This window comes from Budorcas taxicolor, chromosome 16 (assembly GCF_023091745.1).
Source record: "Budorcas taxicolor isolate Tak-1 chromosome 16, Takin1.1, whole genome shotgun sequence".
NCBI lineage: Eukaryota > Metazoa > Chordata > Mammalia > Artiodactyla > Bovidae > Budorcas > Budorcas taxicolor.
The window spans coordinates 72,468,493-72,491,908 of NC_068925.1; the positions used below are offsets into that span (position 1 = coordinate 72,468,493).

The 23,416-nt window shown below is 40.0% G+C and overlaps 1 protein-coding gene across 1 annotated transcript in view; it reads left to right on the forward strand.

Annotated features, from left to right (window-relative positions):
• The window catches only part of INTS7 (integrator complex subunit 7), a 79,454-nt gene extending 57,476 nt beyond the window's left edge, over positions 1–21,978 (forward strand). The window contains exons 14-20 of the mRNA XM_052653684.1: positions 5,838–6,032; positions 6,635–6,738; positions 7,954–8,022; positions 12,168–12,300; positions 15,655–15,693; positions 17,060–17,245; positions 20,512–21,978. Coding sequence (XP_052509644.1) covers positions 5,838–6,032; positions 6,635–6,738; positions 7,954–8,022; positions 12,168–12,300; positions 15,655–15,693; positions 17,060–17,245; positions 20,512–20,799 — 1,014 coding nt within the window. The 3' untranslated portion in view covers positions 20,800–21,978. The remainder of the gene's footprint in view (positions 1–5,837; positions 6,033–6,634; positions 6,739–7,953; positions 8,023–12,167; positions 12,301–15,654; positions 15,694–17,059; positions 17,246–20,511) is intronic.
• Positions 21,979–23,416: the final 1,438 nt, after the last annotated feature.

Here is a 23,416-nt window from a genome sequence, read left to right on the forward strand (position 1 = left end):
CATTTATATGTTAAATCATACAGTATTTGTTTTCCTCTGAGGTTTTTTAGCTTAGCCTAAAGGCCCACCAGTGTCGTTGCAAATGACAAGATTGCCCTCTTTTTTTATGGCTAATATCCCATTGTATAAATGTGTGCTGCATCTCTTTATCCGTTTGTCTATTGATGGGAGCTTAGATGCCTTCCATATCTTGCCTGTTGTAAGTAAAACTGCAGTGTGACTGTTGCATGTATCTTTTTGAATTAGTGTTCTTGTTTTCTTTGGGTAAAAACGCAAAAGCAAAACTGCTGGAACTTGTGGTTCTATTTTTAATTTTTCGAGGCCCCTTCATACTCTTTTCCATAGTGGCCGCGCCAGTTTACACTCCTGTCAGACGCACACAGTGGTCCCTTTCTTCACATCCTCTCCAACACTTGTTACCTCTGGTCTTGATAATAGCCATTCTGACAGGTGTGAAGTGATATCTCATTGTGGTTTTGATTTTCATTTCCATGACGATTAGTGATGCTGAGGCCATCTATGTGTCTTCTTTGGAAAAATGTCTATTCAGAGCTCTGCCTTTTTTTTAATCAGGATTTTTTTTTTTTTTTTTTTTTTTACTATTGAGTTGTATGAGTTTTTAAATGTATTTTGGATATTAACCTCTTATTAAATATATGATTTGCAAATATTTCTTTCCACTCAGTAGGTTGTCTTTTCATTTTGTATGTTCTAAATACCAGTCTTTTGTCGGTAATATGAGCTGCACATATCTTTTCATTCACAGTCACTCTAAGAAATGTTTTCCCTTCAAGTCACTACCTTTACCCTCCTCTACAGAAATCACTTTAGGTTTCTAAAATTATAGATTAGTCTTGCCTTGTTTTTCATCATCATTTAAGAAATCATGCAATATTAGACTTGATTATAGCTTCTTTACTCAGCTTTATATTTATGTGATACAGTAATGGTATCTGTTACATATTGCAGTAGTTTGTTCATTTCATATCATCATGATATTCTTTTGGATGACTTATAACAGTCTGTTTATCTTTTATTTTTGATCAACATTTGAGTTATTTCCAGGATGGGGCTATTTAAGGTAATTTCACTATTAACTTTCTTTGCACATCTTTTGGTAGAAGTGTGCATATTTCCTGGATGGTGTTATATGTTTAAGTTCAGCTTTAATAAATACTGCCAAAAAGTTGCCTGTGGTGGTTTCCAGTTTATACTCCTATCAGTATAAGTGCCTTTTGGGGTTCACAGTACTTCTTGAATATATGGCTTGATGACTTTGGTCAGTTATGGAACATTCACCGTTATCTCTTCAGCCAGTGACTCCAAGTACCCCTTTGTTAATTCTTTTTACCAAGTCTCATCTCTCTCTCCATTCTCTTCTGTATGTTTTGCCTTTTTATCTCTCCTTAGTTCAATATTTTCTTCTGGCCTGTCTTCCATTCCCATAATTCTCACTTACATTGTGTCTAATTGATATATTAAACTCATTCATTAAGTTCTTTTTTTTTAACTCATTCATTAAGTTCTTAATTTCATTTATTGTGTTTTTCCAGTTTCAAAATTTCCATTTAATTATTTTATATTTTGTAGTTCTTCTTTAGGATCCTCTATCTTGTCATTGAAATTCTTTAATATGCTAATTATAGTTATCTTGACATTCATATATGTCCATTATCTGAATCTATTACAGTTTGTGTCTTTGACACTTTTTCCCCCTCTTGGTTTGAGGAATTTCGTCTTTGTTGTATGCTCAGTTATTTTTTATTTAGTTTTGGACAGTGAGTGTGAAAATTATAGTAATTATATTATCTTTGCTTTTGGAGGGCAGTTAGGCTGTGGGAAGATTACTTAATCCAACCAAGGATTGAGCTAATTCAAAGCTAAGCTTCAGTCCTTGGAAGAATCAGTCTATTTTTGGTTCTCCTGACTGCTAGAGTATAGCTCTTTGAAGTTACGGACAAAAGCCTGAAATGTTTTCCACAGCCCTCTTCTTAGTTTTGTGAGACTGATGAAAGCTCTGTTCAGCTTCTCTGACTGCTGGGAGCAGATTTCAAATTAGCAGATATTACCAAATGTCAGTCTTACCTCCTTGAATTGCCCACTTCTCTGTGATTTTGGTTCCTTGTTGCTTATAGCTCTTCAGTGTTTTCAGATAGATGTTTATAACATTTTATTCATTTTTCCATTTGCTCTTAACAGGCTGGCTGGTTTAAGACTATTTAGTCTAGCATTCACTTAAGCTTGGCTTACTCTTTCAAAAACTGAGCTTGTATTAAGTAAAATATAGTCACAAGAAGACAAATATTGTATAATTCCACTTAACTGAAAGTGGTCGGATTCATAGAAACAGAAAATAAGTGGAGAAGGCACTGGCACCCCACTCCAGTACTCTTGCCTGGAAAACCCCATGGACAGAGGACCTGGCAGGCTATAGTCCATGGGGTTGCAAGAGTCGGACATGACTTAGCAACTAAACCATCCACCACCTCAAAGTGAATATATGCCTAAAGATAACATGTGAAAAGGATATTTGCCATATACTAGCAAGTTTTTTGGGGGGATGGTGGGAGTCAAGAAAGACTTGGGGTTATTTTGTCATCACCTTCCATTTTATACTTATTTATAATGACCATTATTTTTACTAATACTGTAAAACTATGAAAAATGAATAAAATGAATAAAATACTAAAAATACTAAAAGTTTACCAAAAGAGTACGATGGCGGTTACTAGGGGCTTTAAGTCCATCACTGTGGCTCATTCTTGGTTGTTCCGTGTTCTTTATCACAATGTATATAAATATTTTAAACTGAGTTTATCAAGTAGTGTTACTTTCACCCACATTGGGAGTTTTCTTTTAGCTGATCCACGTAGAAATCAGGATATGAACCACAAGTCAGAAATTCTGTGAAGCAGTATTATACGTGTGTTTAACACAGGTTTAACTCTTATGTTTAGGCTTTCCTTTTTTTTTTTTTTTTTTTTTTGAGAAAGAAGTGCCAACCCACTCCAGTATTCTTGCCTGCAGAATCCCATGGATGGAGGAGCCTGGTGGGCTACAGTTCATGGGGTCTCACAGAGCTGGACATGATTAAAGTAACTCAGCACTAGCACTTAGGCTTTTTTAAAAAAAGTCAAGAAAACAAAAAACAAGAATGAAGAAAAAAATAAGCTATTTCAATAATAGGGAAGCAAAATAGCAGTTTAAATAGTGAGCAGTTTTTCTCCATTAGCTTGTACCCCAGAGTGAGCAGTAGAGAAGAGCTCTGAGTTTGCTGTTTTTTCACCAGTGTTAAATTTACTGGAGGTGATTCTTTCTTGAGAAATTTTCAGGAATAATTGTGATTCTATACAATTTTTGCTTTACCTGCTGACCTTACAACCCACTTCTATTTAAACTTTAGCCCCAGCATAAAGAAAAGTAAATAATATTCCTTTTATTCCTCATTGGCATTGTTCATCATGCTATAGTCTAAATTTTATTTTTGTCTGTTTTTCTATCTTTCTTGGATGATACTACCTTTTTAAAGTCTTTGACCTCTAGCACAAGTTTAGCCTTTCTCTGTTGTTTTTGAACATGCATACTGTATCTAGCGTATTTTTCCTTTGGTATTCCACAGTCTAAGATGCACAATAACTTGCAAACTTGCCATCTTATGTCATCAATCAAATATTTCTTGTTAGTCAGAAATAAATCCAGGCTAACAGTAAATCTTTCTCATTATAACTACATCTTTCTGTGCTGTCAGTTTTATAATGAAGGTTAGGACAATGTTGTAAATTGTTTTGCCTGATAAGATGGTCTGCACTGTCTATAACAGTATCATATACCTACTTGTGTTTCTGACCCTTCTAAAGTTACTGATAAGCAATAAATTAAAAATAGCAAGTAGGAACATAAGAGGCAGAGGGAAGGGGAATTTATCTTCCTGTAAAAGCAAATCAGATCTCCAAGAAATTAAAAACAATTGAAATAGTCTCTTTTACATCCTAATCTGTACTGTTTCACAGTTAGAATAAAACATCCCAAAAGTTTGAAAACCACAGAATTCGATACATTGATTACAGTTATTACCTCTAGCTTATATAATTTTATATAGAGGTAGCTTTGCAATCCGAGAGCGATACTATAGCAAGTATACATTCTTGTAAAGGATATAGGAAGTGGCTATTTCCTAGAGTAAAATACAAATGCTGCCAAGTAATAAAACTTACCATTTGACACTTAAGACTAGAGAGAACCTCACAGAGGTCAATATGTGATACTTGGACAGATGTATAATATTGTAACTGAATTCTGGAACCTCAAGTCACATACCTTGAGGTTCCAGAATTGAAAATTTAAAGTTCCAGAATTAAGCAGCTGCTGCTGCTGCTGCTGCTAAGTCGCTTCAGTTGTGTCCGACTCTGTGTGACCCCTTAGATGGCACCCCACCAGGCTCCTCCATTCATGGGATTTTCTAGGCAAGAGTACTGGAGTGGGGTGCCATTGCCTTCTCCGGAATTAAGCAGACTCTCCAGCTAAAAGAATAGTATGAGGTACTAAGAAGCAGCATCCACATGTTTTAAGTGAGTCATGTCAGAGAAGAGAATTAATGTCATTGTACTTTCTTTGTTGTTAAATTAATGTATTTTTAATATGCCTTTTGTTGAAAGCACCATGCCAGTTTCTTCCCTAGGGCAGTTGATAAATAGTTAAAGGTTGTCTTAGTTCTCTGTCTACACTGACTTGACTTAAATTCTTGGCCTCCTTTACCTAGCTGATGCTGCTCTTTGCTGTTTAAGACTAATCCCTGACTTTTCTCCATTCTCATTGAAACTTGTGTGTTATAACCTATTCCTTGGTAGCCTGTCTGTGCATTCTAAATGTCTAATGAGAAATTCTCTTTAAAATTAATCTGGGCTTGAGACTTTGCTTCCAGTGGTTAAAAATCTACCTGCCAATGCAGGGGACCAGGTTCGACCCCTGATCTGAGAAGATCCCACATGCCACGAGGCAGCTAAGCCTGTGCGCCACGACTTCTGAGCCAGAGCTCTGGAGCCCAGGAGCCCTAGAACCCGTGCTCTGCAACAGAAGCCACTACAGTGAGGAGCTCATGCACTGCAACTAGAGAGTGGCCCCTGCTCACCAGGGAGAGCCCACGCGCAGCAACGAAGACCCAGTGCAGCCAGAAATAAACAAATTTTTTAAAATTAATAAATAAGTAAAATAAAGTTGACCTGGACTAGTCATGGAAGAAAGCAGCCATGAGGCAACATGCTTTGTTTGTTGTTGTTGAAACTGCCTTTCTACCACGTTTAAAACATAATCCAGAACTTTGCCTGTTGTTTGCAGGCCCCACATAATCTGGCTGTCCCTTGCCTCAGCTCTACCAGCAACGTGCTTTTTAAGCAGTGACTATCTAACAGTATAATTCTCCTGCCCTTACCTTCCTTTTCTCCCCACTCCCACCTTTTAACAATTCTGCTAATGATTCCAACATGAAAATTTCAGGTTAGAAGGGTAGGAATGTAATAAGGGAATCTGGAGAGAGTGGTAATGTCCATGAAGCACCCTTTACATGCAGTCTTACTGCTGACAGTGTAGCTGATCCATGTGTTGTAAGATCTGGGCAAATGTAGGAAGGAAGGATCCTCAGGGTTGATGGAACCCAGATTTTCAGAGTGCCGCTAATAACAGTGTCTTCCTTTCTGTATTACGTCTTCCCGTTATAAGTGTTTATCCATCACTGTTAGAACTGTTGGTCTTTTGCACAGACTACGACAAATACTTTGCCCTTCACCATCTTCCTTTTATGTTTACTTTGTCTTAAATATATCTTTTTTTTTATTCCCCAGGCTGCCAGTACACCACTGAATCCTTTAAGTTTTCAGTGTGAATTTGTAAAGCTCAGGATCGACCTTCTGCAAGCCTTCTCCCAACTTATCTGTACTTGTAATAGCCTCAAGACAAGCCCCCCACCTGCAATCGCCACAACTATTGCCATGACCTTAGGGAATGACCTTCAGCGGTGTGGTCGCATCTCCAATCAGGCATGTCTTAACTGTATTTTCAGGGCAGTTTTTATGTACACTTTAGAGATTTTTGAGGTTAGTTGTGAGATCAAAAACATTGTGAAATTTATTTATTTATTTATTTATTTTTACATTGTGAAATTTAGAAATCAGTGGTTTGACTCATAGGCAACAGCAAATGCTTATAAACTCATCTGTCTTGCAAAACACAAGCTATGAAAGCTTATTAAAATGACAAAATGATTGATGATTCCTCACTCCATGCTATATATTTATATAAAGAGAAAGGACATACATTTTAAAGAAACTTTGGGATGTTCACAGCTATTATTTATTTTAGTAGAACTTTGAAGAAGCTAAAAATGCGTGGTTTTTGTTTCTATACGTGGTATGTAAATTATTATAATCTTATGCCCATTTGTGGCTTCATTTGCCACCTTTGTTAATTCTCAACAGTTTGTAAAACTGAGTGAACTGAAAATGAAAAAGAGTTGAAATATTTTTTGCATTTTTTAATTGTTTGAGGATTTTTTCCTTAGGTTTCAGTTTTTGTGTTATTTACACAAAAAGGATAGCGTGTTTGTTTATTTATCATAATTGATATTTTTCCTTCTTTATAGATGAAGCTGTCCATGGAAGAATTCCGAAGCCTTGCTTCCCGATATGGGGATCTTTATCAGGCATCTTTTGATGCTGATTCGGCAACTTTGAGGAATGTAGAATTGTATCCTAAACTTGCCTGATATTTCTTGTTCATCAGAAGTATTCTTTTAAATGTAAAATAAATACTTCAGATATGCGTAACTAAAATATACATTAGATAACCCTACAGATTTACAATGTTAAAGTCGCTCAGTCACGTCCGACTCTCTGCGACCCCATGGACTGTATAGTCCATGGAATTCTCCAGGCCAGAATACTGGAGTGGGTGGCCATTCCCTTCTCCAGGGCATCTTCCCAACCCAGGGATCGAACCCAGGTCTCCCGCATTGCAGGTGGATTCTTTACTAGTTGAGCCACCAGGGAAGCCCATAAATCTACTGTAAGTAATGATTTTTTTTGAAATCTAGTATGAACAGTATAATAATACTTTTCTTTTTCAACCAAGCTTTTTAAAAGGTGGTGACTCAATGGTGGGTGGTTGTTCTCCCTCTTGAGAAGAGCATCCAAAACCAAGGTCTGATCAGTGTTGAGGTCTTTGTGCTCACTTAAGTTACAGAACATTTTTGCACCAGAGAGCCATTTTGTCTCTTGCCTCACCTTTTTTTCTTCACAGCTAACAACCCTAGATTCCATCACCTTTATTAGTGATATATTCAGTTGTTTCAGTCATCACTTTTGTTCCTTAAGCCATCTTTAGTTCTCCATATTTTTTTATTAGCAGCCTTAGATCCTTTTTGAAAAGAGTAAAGAGATACATTGATTTTTAGTTGTAGGACCTATAAATCAATAATTTCTGGCAATTTGGCTTACCCGATAGAAAACCTAATGAATGCTATTGACTCTCTCCCCTGAAAAATGTATATGTGCACATACCCTCCCAAAGTTTGCATACCATTTCAGGAGGGTTAACAGATCCCTCCCAGCCTAGGAATCTCCAGGGTACAGACCCTTATTGTGGTGGTGGTTTTTAACTTTTATCAGTGAAACGCCTGTATCTAAGATAAAGAGCTTTTGTGAGTGAATCACAGTTGCTGTTGCTTGGGTTCCTCTTTCCAACATGAACCTCTGAAGCACCCTTCCTGGAACTATTACAGACAACATATATCCCTTAAAAGGAAAAAAAAACAAAACCACCACAGACTGTTTGAATCAGCAACATAGTTACCTTCACCAAGAATATGGTGATTTTCATCTTGCCTTATTTAATATTCAAACGTAAAGTCTGTAGTACATTTCTCTATTATCATGTATAACGTATAACCTTAACATAATTCAGACAGCAGCAGAGCTGTTTACTGATATCTCATGCAATTGAAGCCCTCATTTTGGACCCAGAATCAGCAAGGTATTTTATTTTAAGGCTTTCATTTTTAAAAAAATATTTACAATTTATTTGGCTTTCAGGCCTTCATTGTAGTGTGCAGTAGCTTTGTTGCATCCTGTGGGATCTTTTGTTATGGTGCCCGGACTCTCTGGTTGAGCATGCAGGCTCAGTAGTCGTGGCCTTTGGTGTCTCTCGTTGTGGCACGTGGGCTCTGGAGCTCGCAGGCTCAGTAGTCGTGGCCTTGGGCGTCTCTCATTGTGGCATGTGGACTCTGGAGCTCGCAGGCTCAGTAGTCGTGGCCTTTGGGTGTCTCTCGTTGTGGCACGTGGGCTCTGGAGCTCGCAGGCTCAGTAGTCGTGGCCTTGGGCGTCTCTCATTGTGGCATGTGGACTCTGGAGCTCGCAGGCTCAGTAGTCGTGATGTGCAGGCTGAGTCGCTCTGCGGTAAGTGGAATCTTAGTTCCCCAACCAGGGATCGAACCCATGTCCCCTACTTCTCAGTATATTATCAATGAAGCATTCTATTTTTTTAATTATTATTTTTTTATGAAAGGATGTCTATTATAATATATATTTATTTTTTGAACTTTAAGTTTTTATTTTGTATTGGGGTATAGCTGATGAACAATGTTGTGGTAGTTTCAGGTGAACAGCAAAGGGACTCAGCTATACATGTACATGTATCCATTATCCCCCAAGCCCTGCTTCCATCCCGGCTGGCACATAACACTGAGTAGAATTCCATGTGCTATGCAGTAGGTCTTTATTGCTTATCCGTTTTGAAGACAGCAGTGTGCACATAACCTTCCCAAACTCCCTAACTATGCCTTCCCCCCAACCCCCAGCAACCACGTTTGTTTTCTAAGTCTGAGTCTCTTTCTGTTTTATAAGTTCATTTGTATCATTTCTTTTTAGATTCCACATATAATGGATATCATATGATAATACTCCTTCTCTGTCTGACTTACTTCACTCAGTGTGACACCCTTCAGGTCCATGTTGCTGCAGATGGCATTATTTCATTCTGTTTAACCGCTGAGTAGTATTCCATTGTATATATACCTCATCTGTATCCATTCTTCTGTCGATAGACATTTAGATTGTTTCCATGTCTTGGCTATTTAAACAAAGCATTTTAAATTTCTCTATCCTAAAGCATTGACTTAACCATTTTTTTCTCTAAGCAGTATCAAAATCCTGGCCTTCTGTTTTGAAGTCCTGTCTACTCTCAGACTAGGCTACTTGGCTATTTTTTTCCCATTTACCTGATTCATTCCAAATTTTTTAGAATACTGTGTGAGAGAAAATCTCCATGACCTTGAGGTCAGCAAGGACACAAATAGCAGTTACCATCAAGAAAAATTTGTTTAATTGGATTTAAAAATTTAAACTTCTGCTCTTTGAAAGATGCCACTAAGAAAATGAAAAGATAGGTTGCAGGGTGAAAATATTCTCAAACATACTCTGTCAAAGTTCTTGTGTTCAGAATATTAAGGAAACCGTACAACTCAAGATAACCCAATTTTTAAGAACTGACAAGATTTTTTTTTTTTAGATTTTATTTGTTTATTTAGCTGTGCTGGGTTCTCGTTGCTGCTCAGGCTTGTCTCTAGTCAGGGCGAGTGGGGGTCCTCTCCAGGTGTGGTGTGTGGGCTTCTCATGGAGGAGGCTTCTCTTGTTGCAGAGCACGGGCTGTAGGGCGCTCGGGCTTCAGTAGTCTCAGCTCCTGGGCTCTAGAGCACAGGCTCAGTAACTATGGGGCACGGGCTTAGTTGCTCCACGACCTGTGGGATCTTCCTGGATCAGGGATCGAAGCTGTGTTCCCTGCATTGGCAGGTGGATTCTTTAGCCCTGGGCCACCAGAAAAGCTCTTGATGAGATTTGAAGAGACACTTCAAAAAAGAAGACATATTAATGTCCAGTAAGCACATGACAAGACGCTTAGTATCATTAAATATCAGGAAAATGCAAATTAAAATCACAGTGAGATAAACTTATACCCACTAGAATAGCTAAAATTAAAAAGCCCTATAATGCCAAGTATTAATTAGTTGTGGAAGAGCTTGAATTCATATATTGTTGGGACTACAAAATGATTCAGCCACTTTGAAAACTGTTTGGCAGTTACCATATGACCACCAGTTCTATGCCTGCTTACTTAAGAGAAAAACATAATTTTTACAGAGACCTATACACAGATTTTCTTAGCAGCTTTATTTATAACAACAAAAATTGGAAGGAGCCAAATATGTCAACAGACGAGTGAGCAAATAAATTGTAGTATATCCATACAGTGGAATATTAAGTCAGTTCAGTCACTTAGTCATGTCCAACGCTTTGCGACCCCATGGACTGCAGCATGCCAAGCCTCCCTGTCCATCACCAACTCCCAGAGCTTGCTCAGACTTAACGTCCATCAAGTCAGTGATGCCATCCAGCCATCTCATCCTCTGTCATCCCCTTCTCCTCCTGCCCCCCAATCCCTCCCTGGATCAGGGTCTTTTCCAATGAGTCAGCTCTTTGCGTCAGGTGGCCAAAGTACTGGAGTTACTGGAGTTTCAGCTTCAGCATCAGTCCTTCCAATGAACACCCAGGACTGATCTCCTTTAGGTTGGACTGGTTGGATCTCCTTGCAGTCCAAGGGACTCTCAAGAGTCTTCTCCAACACCACAGTTCAAAAGCATCAATTCTTTAGCACTCAGCTTTCTTTATAGTCCAACTCTCACATCCATACATGACTGGAAGAACCATAGCCTTGACTAGACGGACCTTTGTCAGCAAAGCAATGTCTCTGCTTTTTAATATGCTGTCTGGGTTGGTCATAGCTTTTCTTCCAAGGAGTAAGCATCTTTTAATTTCATGGCTGCAGTTACCATCTGCAATGGTTACTGGGGGCCAAAAGTAGGGATCTGACTAGGAAAGGTGCATTTTTGTGATTTTGTAACATATCTTAGTAAAATTTATTTTTAAGTAAAGGAATACTCCTTTTGTATTGAAGGTGGAACAATGTATTCTGGGTTTTTACCCTTTTATTAGGTCACTTTGTCAAAGACTTTAAAATCATCATGCTTTATTGTGTGGGGTAGTTTTCCTTAAAGTCCGTCATATAAATGAGGTTTGGTTCTTGTCTTAATGCAACTTAAGATGCAGTACAGAGTAGGGAACAAAGCTTAGGAGCCAGCCGGATACTCATGCGCTTACAGCTAGGAGTGAGTCAATCCCTTAAGACTCACTCCTAGCTGCATGAATACAGACATGTGATTTCATCTCCCTGAGCCTCTTATGCGTAAACTATAGGTAAGTAAGGATGCCTGTCTCTTAAGAGTGGTTGTGTTGGTTAAGTGAAAAACCTCTATAAAGTACCTAGTTGAAGTACCTTGCACATAGTAGGCATTAAAAGGATAATAAGGGAGTGATGAGAGTAGTATTAACACAACATAGTTACCTGTATTGCATTTTCTAATAGCCCTGTTGAAGTTTAGTTAGAATGCAGTTTTGCCACCTCTTCCCATTTAGAAATACTTCCAAAAATATCTTTGGGTTTGAGGCAGTAGAGAGAAAACTGAAGAAATCTGGATAAAACTTTTTCTAGCATGCTCCATATGGTAGCTCTCTGCTGACCATTCTTGAGCATTTCACCTGCTTGCTTTGGATTCATGCCATTTTCCCAGCTGTGAATGCCCTCCACACTTTTCATCTCTTCACGTCTTATCCTTGCTACTTGTGTAGTGATTTGTCCAAGATTGATGTCGTCTATGACATTCCTCAACTCCTTGCATAATCTGATGACTTGCATATCTTTATTGGTTATTTGGCCCTTATCTGCTGGCTTTATTAATAGTTACCTTTTCAGATATCTTTTGTCTGTTTCACCTCATGGCAGGAACAATTTCTAATTAAACATTTTTCATCTAGCTAACAACCAAAGTGATTAAGACTTGTATAACTTGAAATCAGGTCTGGATTTGCATTCCAGCTTGTCACTTATTGTGACTGAAGGCAAATTACTTAACGTCTCCAAGCCTCAGTTTTCTCATCTGTCAAATGGAAATAACAGTGTCTGCTTCGTTATTTTGAAGATTAAATGAGTGTGTGGAAAGTACCTGACACATTTTGACATTAAATTACTGTTTTCATTGATTCATTGATACTAATTTTTGACTTCAGTTTCCAGGAATATGGGTCTTCAGGAGCAGCCCATGCTGATAGTGAATATGAGAGAAGAATGATGTCTGTATATAATCATGTCTTGGAGGAGGTGGAATCGCTCAATCGGAAATATACCCCTGTTTCTTACATGGCAAGTTGCATTTGTTTCATTGAGGTTTTTTATGTGGAAGTGAGTTTTTGTCTGTCTCTGGCACTGTGTTGTGACTTCAGCACATTAACCTCTCTGTGCCTGTTTTGTAACAGGGTTAGTACGGTGCTTGCAGCCTGGTAGTTGTGAGGATGGTAATCCGTGAAAGCCGCTACTTAACACATCTGTAGTGGCTATGTAGTCACACAAACATGTCAAATCTGTTCTACCAGAATGCAGATAAAACTATTTTTCCCCTTTTTTAAACTGTTTAACTGAGATTGCAATTATTCTCAATCTTGGCTACGTTCTAGAATCACTTGGGAAGCTTTTTAAAAAATACATCAATATCCAGGCCCCACCACAAACCAGTTATCTTTGAATCTTTGCGAGGCCCAGACATTAGTATTTTTAAAAGCTCCCAGGTGATTCTTCCATGACACGAGGGTTAAAAACCAGTGGCCAATTAAAACAGAAAGAACTGGGCTTATTGTCTGACTGTCAGTAAATCAGTTCCTGCTAGGCGATGCCAGTGTGGTCCTTCAGTACACCTGGCCGTCTTAGTATACCTGGCCACTTAGCCTGCTGAATCTCTGGTGCCTTTGGTTCTGTTGAGTACCTGCTCTTTATCCCCTGACTTTCCAGTCACAGAAGACACTTGACACTCTCACCCAGATTTCCTCCTCCCTGTCTGGCCATTTCTCCAGTGTCATATTCAACTCAGGTTCCTATAAAATAATAGACATAGTAGCTTAAGCAGTGGCCATTTCTCACAGTTCTGGAGGCTGAGAAGTCCAGAATCAGGGTGCCAGCCAGCTTGTTTCCTGGTCGGGCTCTCTTGCTAGCCTGCCAGCTGCTTTCTCACTGTGTCCTCAGGAATTGGAGGGAGAGGAGGCTCTCATCTCTTTTTCTCTTCTCCCGTAACGGGGGCCCCACCCTCATGTCCGCATCGAAACTTAATGACCTCCCAAAGGCCCACTCTCAGATATCAGCACACTGGGAGTTGGGGCTTCCGCATGTGGGTCTGGACACAGCAGCACATCAGCCCGCAGCGCCATCTTTGAACTTCACACCCTGGAGGTGTCCCTTGCGCTGCCCACACGTGGGGTGCTGACTCCCTGTGGCTCTCTTCCGCCTCCTGCTCCCCGCGTTCTGAACTCCTCATTCATCAAGTGTTTTAGAAGAAACTGGCAGGATGTGTCATGAAAGAGTCAGGTTAGATACCAAGGTTAGATACTCTGCTTTTCACACTGCTTTCCACATTAGATTGTCAGTACGTATATGCTGAATTGAAATGACATAGGTAGCTGTTTGATACTGAAATTGGTTGCTAAGGAAGGTTGTAAAGATAATCTTTGTAGAAAATAGACATATTTGTGTGAGACATTGGTTAAAATATTTTCATATTTCCTCTAAGCTCCACCCTAAGAAGTTAAATAAATGCCACACAGTAACTTGAGTTTGATACATTTGAATCCACTGAATATAATGGAAGAAATGGGAATTTTCTGCTCAGTAGGTATACAATATAAGAGAAGACCCCTCGGGTCAAGTTCTGCTGCTGCCAATCAGCAGGTCATGATTTGAGGCAGATTTCTAATATCCTTTTCTGTGATGTGGAAAAATATCTACCTCATAGAGTTTTTGTGAAGTTTAAGTGAGATAATGCCTAATGCCTAGCACATTGTCTGGCCCGGCATAAAAGGAGTGGTTACTAACTCTTGATTCCCTTTCCAAATTGTCTTTTATAGAGTTGGTACTTTCTGAACCCAAAATGCAGTTCAACAACTATTTTTTGAATCCTAGGAATAGAAAAATGACAAAGAGGATATTCCCTCCAGTTGTCCATAGCCTGATAAGAAAGAAAGATTCTGTAAGCAAATACAGGTCCTGTGCAGTGGTAGAGCTCCTTGCAAAGTAGAGCTATAGCACAAAAAAGAAAGTAATTCACGTTGAAGGGTGGGAAGAACAGGTGAGGGCACGAGCCAGAGAGATGTGCTTGCACATTGGTTTTCCAGGCAGGTAAGGAAGTGTGGAGAATTCGTGGCAGAAGACAATACATTCTAAAGCAGAGGCAGAAAATAGCATGACGTCTCCTGGAAACGGTGTGTTACTGCTGCAGTATAATGTCCAGGCTCGGGACTAGAGAGGTGGGCAGAGGCCAGATGACAAAAGGCTTTAAACACAGTCTTAAGGAGTTTGGACCTTGTCCCATAGGCAGTGGGGGCACTCTTTAGGAATTTTACATGGAGGTGGGAGAGAAGTGGTTAAGCTAAGACTGTACATTATGGCTCTATAGAAAGAGAACAGGTCATGGCCTGGAGGGCATGGAATTAGAAGAAGGGTGGTTATAAGACTTTTGCAGTAATCCAAAGTAAGGGCCACATTGGTAAAATGGGAGTAAGAATGAGAAGAACAGATACATAAAGATTATTTAGGTGTAGTATTTTCAAGGCTTGGTTTTGTTTTTTGTCTTCTTTAAATCAGATATGAGGGATGCAGACATGACCTCTGGGTTTCCAGCTTGGGTGACCATGTGCACAAGTGGTTGATACTTTACTGAGACAGAATACGGAGGGACAGTGGGAGAGGTGAAGGTTTTGTTTTTAAACCTGTGAAACCTGGACAGTTGGATAATAGGTCTGATATCAGAAGGAGATAGATTGCGATGCATGGAAGTTGTCATGATGTAGAGATTCTTCATGTCCTGGGAGTGAAGAAAATTGCCTGTGAAGAACAAGTGGACCGAGAAGACAAAAGGACTGAAGTGTCAACACTGAGGGAGCAAGCAAAGGAAGAGAATCTTAGGGAAGAAGATGGGAGAAGGGAGCAGGCAGAAAAAGTGAGGGCAGGGGCCGTGAAGGGGCATCCCATGGAAGAGGACCATTGTCAGGAGCCACAGAAATGTCAGGAAAATCCAAAGGCTGCAAAGTACTGGGTTTGCATGAAGAAGGTATTGGAGACGGACTAGTCCTCCTAGCAGTGTACTAACCATGCCATGTGATTGTCATACCATGTGCTATGAGATGTGATTTCACATCTCCAGACTGGCATGTTGATAGTTACCTGCAACTAACATACCTGTGGGGTGGGCCCAAGGGCTATAAATCTCTGACCTCAGCAAGAGTGATTTGACAGATGTATGAGTTCCTAAGTGTTGTCTCTGTTAACCTGCTTGGTGTGTACTTTTGTAATAATCATGAACATTTGAAGTTTTTAAACTTCCTGAAAGTAACTATTCGTTGATGAAATTTGGAAATTTATTTTCACTTCATTTTTCTTTTTTTTCGCCGCCAGCATACAGCATGCCTCTGCAATGCCATCATTTCTTTGCTGAAAGTTCCTCTTTCATTTCAGAGATATTTTTTCCAGAAACTTCAGTCTACCAGCATCAAGGTAATATAGGACGAACACTCAGGTTTAATGTAGTTTAATACCTTCTTCTGAAGATGACAAGGGGCAGAGCTTTGTTTCAGGATCTTACCTTTGGTTTAGATAAAACTTACACTCTTCCGTTGTAAGCCTTTCCTTTATCAACTGATTTAGGAGTTAAACCTTCTCCTCTCGTTTCTTACCTGACAGCACCCAATGCAGTGTGATAGACATTTGGGTACCTGGAGTTCTGACCTGTCTTCAAGAATGATTTGAGTGGTATTCATCATAGTAGCCCACAAGGATCTTGAGCTGAATCCATGTCTAATCAGCCTGTTCAGACCCAACTTAGAATGAATCAGGTCCAGTGAAACATTACCAGCCCTACCTCCAGAGCACTTTTGTCTGTGAATAACAAGTTTTGAGGAGCTGGTCACTGAGTAGAGTTAGTATTTTAAAGTATTTAAGCCACTCAAAATTTAAAAGCTGTTTTGATTCAAAGAATGAAATTGTTGGGGAAGAGGGGAATTGTCGCTTTCAAGAGATTCCCTGGATTATCCGTATCAGTAAATGTCTTCAGTGTACTTTTGGATCCGTTTGAATGTTTTTGACTGCAGATGATAGAACATTCCATTTCAGAATGACATGAATAATAAGGAAAATTGATTATCTAGATAAGAAGTCCTAAAGGCACCATGTCTCCAGGGTTGATTAGTTTAGTGGCTCAACATTATCAAAAAGACCCAATTTCTTCCCTCATTTTATTTAAGTAAGATTTGAGCTTTCTGTAATTAAAGTGTATTTAGGATTCTTAATATGTTTTTGAAAGAAAAACTAGTGAGGTTAAAAATGTCTTTGGCTTAAAAAAAATTTCATTGGAAGTAGACTTTTTTTTTTTTTTTTGGAAATTGACTTTTATACCATGGTGACTTGGTGGTATATGTAATCCTAGAATTTTGGAGTCATTTGCATTTGAATTTAGTCTATTTAAAATTACCTCAGGCCAAAGAGACAGCAACTGCACATGAAAATTTCCATAGTGCATTTCCCTGCTGGAGTTGGTTCATTGTGAGAGAAGTGCCCCACCTCAGAAATTGGGAGAGAAGGGCCCTTACTGTTCTGTAAGCCTCTGTTCCCCTCTGTAGGGGGTAAATTCAAATAAACAAACAAACAAAAATTGGTATTTTAAAAGAGGCACTGGGGATAAGGAACCGTAGACTTTAAAGGTACAACTGTCTGGTCGTTCCAGCACAATCAGGTCTTAAAGAGGGATGTGTGTCTCTGTGTGCAAGTACCATTTTAATCTGTGATCAGCGAATAGCACAGGTGTGTGTGTTGGAAGGAAGCTTGCTTTCGGTTGTGAGCATTCTTTTTGGTGTTGGCTTTCCAGCTTGCCCTGTCACCGTCCCCCCGGAACCCTGCAGAGCCCATCGCGGTCCAGAATAACCAGCAGCTGGCGCTGAAGGTAGAGGGGGTGGTCCAGCACGGGTCTAAACCCGGACTCTTCCGCAGAATTCAGTCCGTCTGTCTGAACGTGTCCTCCACGCTGCAGAGTAAATCCGGGCAGGACTACAAGGTAATGTAGAAAAGAGGCAGAGTTGTGATGCGGGTTTTATCAACTCACTGATGGAAGTTTTCCATGGTTAAGCAGACAGTACTTACACCTACCAAAGGACACAGATGGACATAAGCTAAAAGCGCTTATTGTGGTGTGAGGGGGCTGATCAGCAACACTTCTCTTTTCCCTGCCTGAACCGGTTGACGGACAAAGCATCCAGGCAGTGGAGTGTCACCCCTGTTAGAGCTGGGGGAACCTAGCTCAGTTCCTGGCAGCAAGGACTGCCTAGCCTTGTAGCTCTGAATTGCGTTCTCCCACCGGCCTCCACCAGTACACACAAGAGCCTGCCCCTGTGAAACTGAGAGGAGCAGTACCCCACAGCCCAAAGGAGAAGGGAGGGAGAAGGTGCTTAGCACCCCAAGTCCAGCCCCCACCCCACAACCTACCAATCAGTAGCATTACCTTCTCCCCTAGAGACAGGTGTTGTTCAGCTAATGAAAGGTTCCTCCACATGGAGGAAAGCATCAGGAGTGGGGAATAACTTCTCCCTAACCCTTTGACCCCAAAAGAACACATCTGTTTATTTTTCCTTTAAGTAAATTTTAGCATGTTCAAAAAAAAAATTACTGTGTTGATATGCAATGATCAGATGAAGTAAAACCTCTTGTTAAGGATTAGACCTAGGAATGTGCTGCTTTGAGAAATCATGAGATAGATTAGCCAAAATCATGCTTACTTTGTTAGTCAAAGCTAAGATTCTGAATCTGTGCCCATGAGACACCAACGTTCCAAATGTAAAATGTTCTGTCTTTATAGACATCTCTTGCCAGTTGCTTGGAGATTTATTCATCGTAAGTGGAACAAGAGAACGAGTGTGCAGTTGTATGAACAGAGTTGTTTAAATGCCCAAATTGGTTTATTTGTCGGCATCCGTGAACTGAGGTCCAGAGCAAGGAAAATGGGGTATCAGTAAAGATATAAAATAACAGCCAAGGAATGTCTGGTGTAAGCCATCACTGCTTTCCTTACTTTGGTGACTCTCTCTTTCCGGGGGCTCTGTGCCCACCCTGAGAAGGCTCTGTCTTCATTCCCTCCCTCTCTTTTGACTTCCATGGCATAAAGCGCAGCACCTTATGTGGCCATTCAGTAGGTATGTGGTGAATAAGGAAAAAATCATTTATTGTGTTGTTGCAGTGATCTCTGTTGTCACTCACAGAAGATCATAACGAGAATTTACATAGTTAGCTTATCCCTGTCTGCAGCTCTCTGCTCATTTTGAGTTTGAAAGAACAGTGGTGATTTCTGTTTTTAAAAAAACATACATTTAAATTGAGCTGTCTTTTCATTGTTGATTTCCTCTCAAGAGACTTGCTGAAAGTCAAGAAGCTGATATTAAGAAACCAGGTGATACATGATTGCTTTGTAATGTTACTTGTAGTGAGTTTGTAGCTTAAGATGCATCATTCATTTAGAGGGATCAGGTTGCCTCCTAGGCCTATTTCTGGTCCTTTTAAGGAAGTTCTTGTTTGGTGGGCATATTCTTTAGGGAAATAAACATCCTACAGAATTTGAATGTGCAAATAAAAAACAAAAAAGGACTTACAGATAACTCTAAGATCTTGAATTGGTTGGCAACTTCATTTCATTAATGTAACATCAGTGTCTTTGGAAAACTGACCTCATGATAACTGCCTACAGAGACCCAAAGCTTCAGGGCACATTTATATAATTAATCATACAACAGAAACACACAGAAGCATAGAGCAATCAGGTCAAATATTCATTCTGATTATCTCTATATGCATTCTTAGAATTAGTGTCACCCTTGACATACTTTGTCTTGGGTACAGATAAGGGTACATCCACAGGTGTTATTCTGTTCTGTGAAGGACAGAGGTTTGAATATCTAGCTAAATAAGTGAACCAATGTGTTCATAATATAATAATCAATGTGTTTCATAATATACTGACAGTCTGAACAAGACACTGATTTGTTGGGACTTCCCTAGGAGTCCAGTGGTTAAGGCTTCACCTTGTAAAGCAGGGGGTGCAGGTTCGATCCCTAGTCAGGAAGCTAAGATCTCACATATCTTAGGGCCAAAAACCCAAAACATAAAACAGAAGCAATATTGTAACAAATTAAAGACTTTAAAAATGGTCCACATTAAAAAAAAAAAAAAAACCTTGAAAAAAAAAAGTCAATTTGTTAAAGGAGGAATCACTGCTAGCTAGGATTTGGAGGGAAACTATATATTTACTAAGCATTATGTTGTTCTTCTGTCGTCTAGATTTTAAACTCCCTGAAAAAGATGTTTGCATCCTTTCTTTAGAATATCTCTTCACAGGGTTAAGAAAGATGGAAATTGTGTTGGGGTTAATCTAGCAAGTGTATGGAGAAGAGAACTTTCTCTTTACCCTCAGGGTCTCCAGCTGGGCCTAAGATTGAATTGACATGAAGGCAGGTTAACGGAAAAAAGCAGGCCAGTTCATTAGCATTTCACACATATATAGGCGTCTTCACAGAAGGATGGAGACCAAAGAAGTGACCAGGCCAGAAAACTTAAATGCCTTTTTTTAGACCCAGAAGCAATGTATTTTTGACAAAATGACAAGACGGGGGGTTTGGGACTAGAGACAGTAAGTCAAGGAGACCATAAGGCTAGGAGATTTCTTGGGACAGTGCGGAGAGACCGGTGAAGGTGAGGGTTCTCTTCAGAGGTGGGTCTGTACAGCTCCGTCTCAGTGATTCCCAGGCTCTGGTGCTAAGGCTGGTCTTCTGTTCCTTGTGCAGGGAGGTTACCTTTCTCATGGAGAATTTGACGTGTGTTTTAGGTTAAAAAAAGGAGTGTGTGGGGCAGATCAGAAAGCCCTTTCTGTATCTGTTGTTTTTCAAGTACCCTTAACACTGCCTCAGCAGCCTACTTGGGGTGGCGTGCTCTGAACTCTGTCGCAAAACACACGGGCCCGCGTGAGAAGGTAAAGGCAGCCTCTTCTGCTCAAGGACAGTGAGGAGGCATTATCGTCTGATGGAGCATGGAGGCCCTGGAGTCAGCCTGCCTGGGTTCAGGTGCCTGCTGCCCCACTTGTTAGCTGTGTGGCCTCAGAGAAGTTACCCAACCTCCCTGCCTCAGTTTCCTCATTCATGAAGCAAGGATCATAGTAATACCTACCTCTTGCTTGTTTGCAAGGGTTAAACAGTGCTCTCTTATCACCAGGGCTGGCTCATAGCATACCCCTCTATACATGTCAGCTGTTGCTGTCATTTAACAGTTTTTTCATTTCAGATACCCATTGACAATATGACCAATGAGATGGAGCAGAGGGTTGAGCCTCATAACGATTACTTCAGTACTCAATTTCTGTTGAACTTCGCCATTCTTGGTACTCACAACATTACGGTGGAATCTTCGGTGAAAGACGCCAACGGTATTGTGTGGAAGACTGGTCCCCGAACTACCATATTTGTGAAATCCCTGGAGGACCCTTACTCCCAGCAAATTCGCCTACAGCAGCAGCAGGCCCAGCAGCCGCTGCAACAGCAACAGCAGCGAAATGCCTACACGCGGTTTTAGCCACACAGCCGACGCACTGCAGACCTCCAGGGACGGATCAGCTGGGCAAAGATAGTTTGCTTTTTCTTATGGATTAAGATACGAACGTTAGAATGCGGAATCCATTTATTCATCGGTTTCTGTAATGTAACATTCTGGGGAAAAAAATTTTTTTTCTTAAAAATTTAGTTTGAGAAATAATTGGGGTCCTAACCAGAAAGATTTTTATTTTTTCCTGACTGCTTCTCCCACCAAGCCCTTCATCTCATCTTTAACACTTCTGTTGTTTTGCTATGATTGCTTTTATTGTGGCTGAGTCTTTTCTTTTTCTTTCAGGAAAAGTCACATATTGGGATCATTGAATTAGTAAATTTGACTGCTTTTCTACCAAAATATATCACTTGCTGCCTGACATAGACCTCTAATTCTGAGCTAGGCCTTGGGAAATCCTAGTTCTGATCAGTAGGTGCTGGGTTTACCCAGGGTATAGACACAGAGTCCTCCCATAGTTGGTTGGAGTTGAAAGTGTCCCCTGAAACATCTGGTCTTGTGGGTTCTGAGCGTGACTGATCTGGCAGAATTTAAACATCCTGCCATATTATTTCAACTATTTACCTATCTTTTCCCTGCTAAAGCAATATTAATTTATTGTTTTAGTATTTAATTGACCCAAACAGCAGCTAACAATTACGTAGAAAGATTGGAAATTAATAATTTGTTTTTTCTAATATGTGTGTGATTATATATAATACAGACTTTTTGTTTGTTTCTTTAGAGTGAAAAAATCACCTGCATTTAGTATCTTAATATTTTAAGTTAAGAGGGCAGATCCTTTCCTTTGATTGGTTTAAGTTCTTCTTGGCACGTTAGGTAATGCTAGACTTGATCGTCTAGAAATAGCAGTCTCTTTATAATACAACCTCAGTGACTTGGAATGCTCAGGGAGTAGATGTTTTCTGGTTAGGCCAGGAAACCCCTTTTTTTTCTGTTTCAATACTGGTTGAAAACCATTATAAAAGTAATAATAATAGACTTTCTTGTCTGAGCACAGTGTCCTAGATGTCATTTAACTGTTCCTTCCTGATTTGGGATCATTCAGTGCTTTGGGATCATGATTTCTAGACATCAGGGATCACAAGATTGCAGACATTGCTGATATGGGCACTTGGGCCGGAAACTGCTCCCAAGATAAAGCGCAGGGCACATTCCTGGAAGTTTTCTTTTAAAATAAATCTCTCAATTTCTTTGCTCATTTTGCCTTTTTCTCTTTAAAGTTGATGTTGGCTTAAAGGAGGGGTAGCGTTTAAAGGAAAGAATGAATTTACAGGATTTGTGTGTATGTGTAATGTGCGTGGGGGGTGGGGGGGGGCACGTGGAGCTGGTGAAACTGATTGGCAGGTCACTTGGGTCCCTCTAAGATCTCTTGGCTTCATGAACGGTTGTCCCAGCGCAGCACTCTGCCAGTGGCCTGGGCGTTGTCATAAAATGTGTGTAAATCCACAGTGCACAGGTATGACCACGCCTCAGAACGCACGCCTGGAGACTTGCCAGAAGAGAGTGGGGATGGGTGTGGGACCGCTCAGCCTCTGCCCGGTGTGGAGGAGCCTGGGTCCCCCTGTGAGCTCTGGTGAGTGAGCCCAGTGAGCTACGCAAGTCATGTCATTTCTCTAGACTGCAGTGTCCTTGTCTGTAAAATGACTGGATTAGAGGGGACCTCTTGACTCCAGTCTAGAGTTCAGTTATCTAAAAGACTCAAGACCAAAAAATGTTGCTTGAATTGGGGAAAATCCTTTTTTTTTTAAGTGGCTATTTTTAGAATGAAACTTTATAGAATGAAACTTTCAGGTTTCTGATACCATTTTGAGGGAGAATGGTCCAGAAAAGAAGCAAATTTTGTAAACCAATTCGTGCAATTCCTGTATTTTATGTTCTTGAAAGATAGTCTTTTGATAGCTGTAGTTATCAATGCATTGATTTGGTGTACTATAGAGTTGCTGGCACAATTGGAAAGGAATTACTAAAATAAAAACAAATCTAGTTTGGAGTAAAAAGTAACTCTGGGAAGCAAAAAGATGAGGCCATTTTATGTCTCTTAGAATCAGATTTGGGACACTTCAATTTTATGTTTGGTATTTGTTTTGATATCTACTGCATTTTTGTCATCAACTGTTAAACAGTTATTTAAGGTGAAAGGAAACTGTTTATAATTTCAACACTACACTAATAAATGAAAAAGAATACTCAAGGAAAGAAGCAGAAAATTCTGTAAAGATAAACATGCTGGTTAAATAGTGAACATGTTCCCTGATAAGAGTAACATAGGGCACTGGCCAACTAATCTAGGAAGGCAGGACTGATTTTTCTCAGTGTTTAGTGATTTTGCAATGTAACCTGGTGGCTAAGAGCCCAACCTCTAGAGCCAATCCAAATTCTAGTTCCAATTCTAACCCTTATCTAGATTGGTGGCCTCAGACAAGCTACTCAATCTCTCTGTACCTCGGTTTCCTTATTCTCCAAATTGGGAAGCATAATAATGCTTTATGGGTTAGGTGTGAGGAGTAAGTTAGTTAATACAGAATTAGGGGGTTCCCTGGTGGTCTGGTGTTAGGATTAAGTGCTTTTACTGTGGAGATCTGGG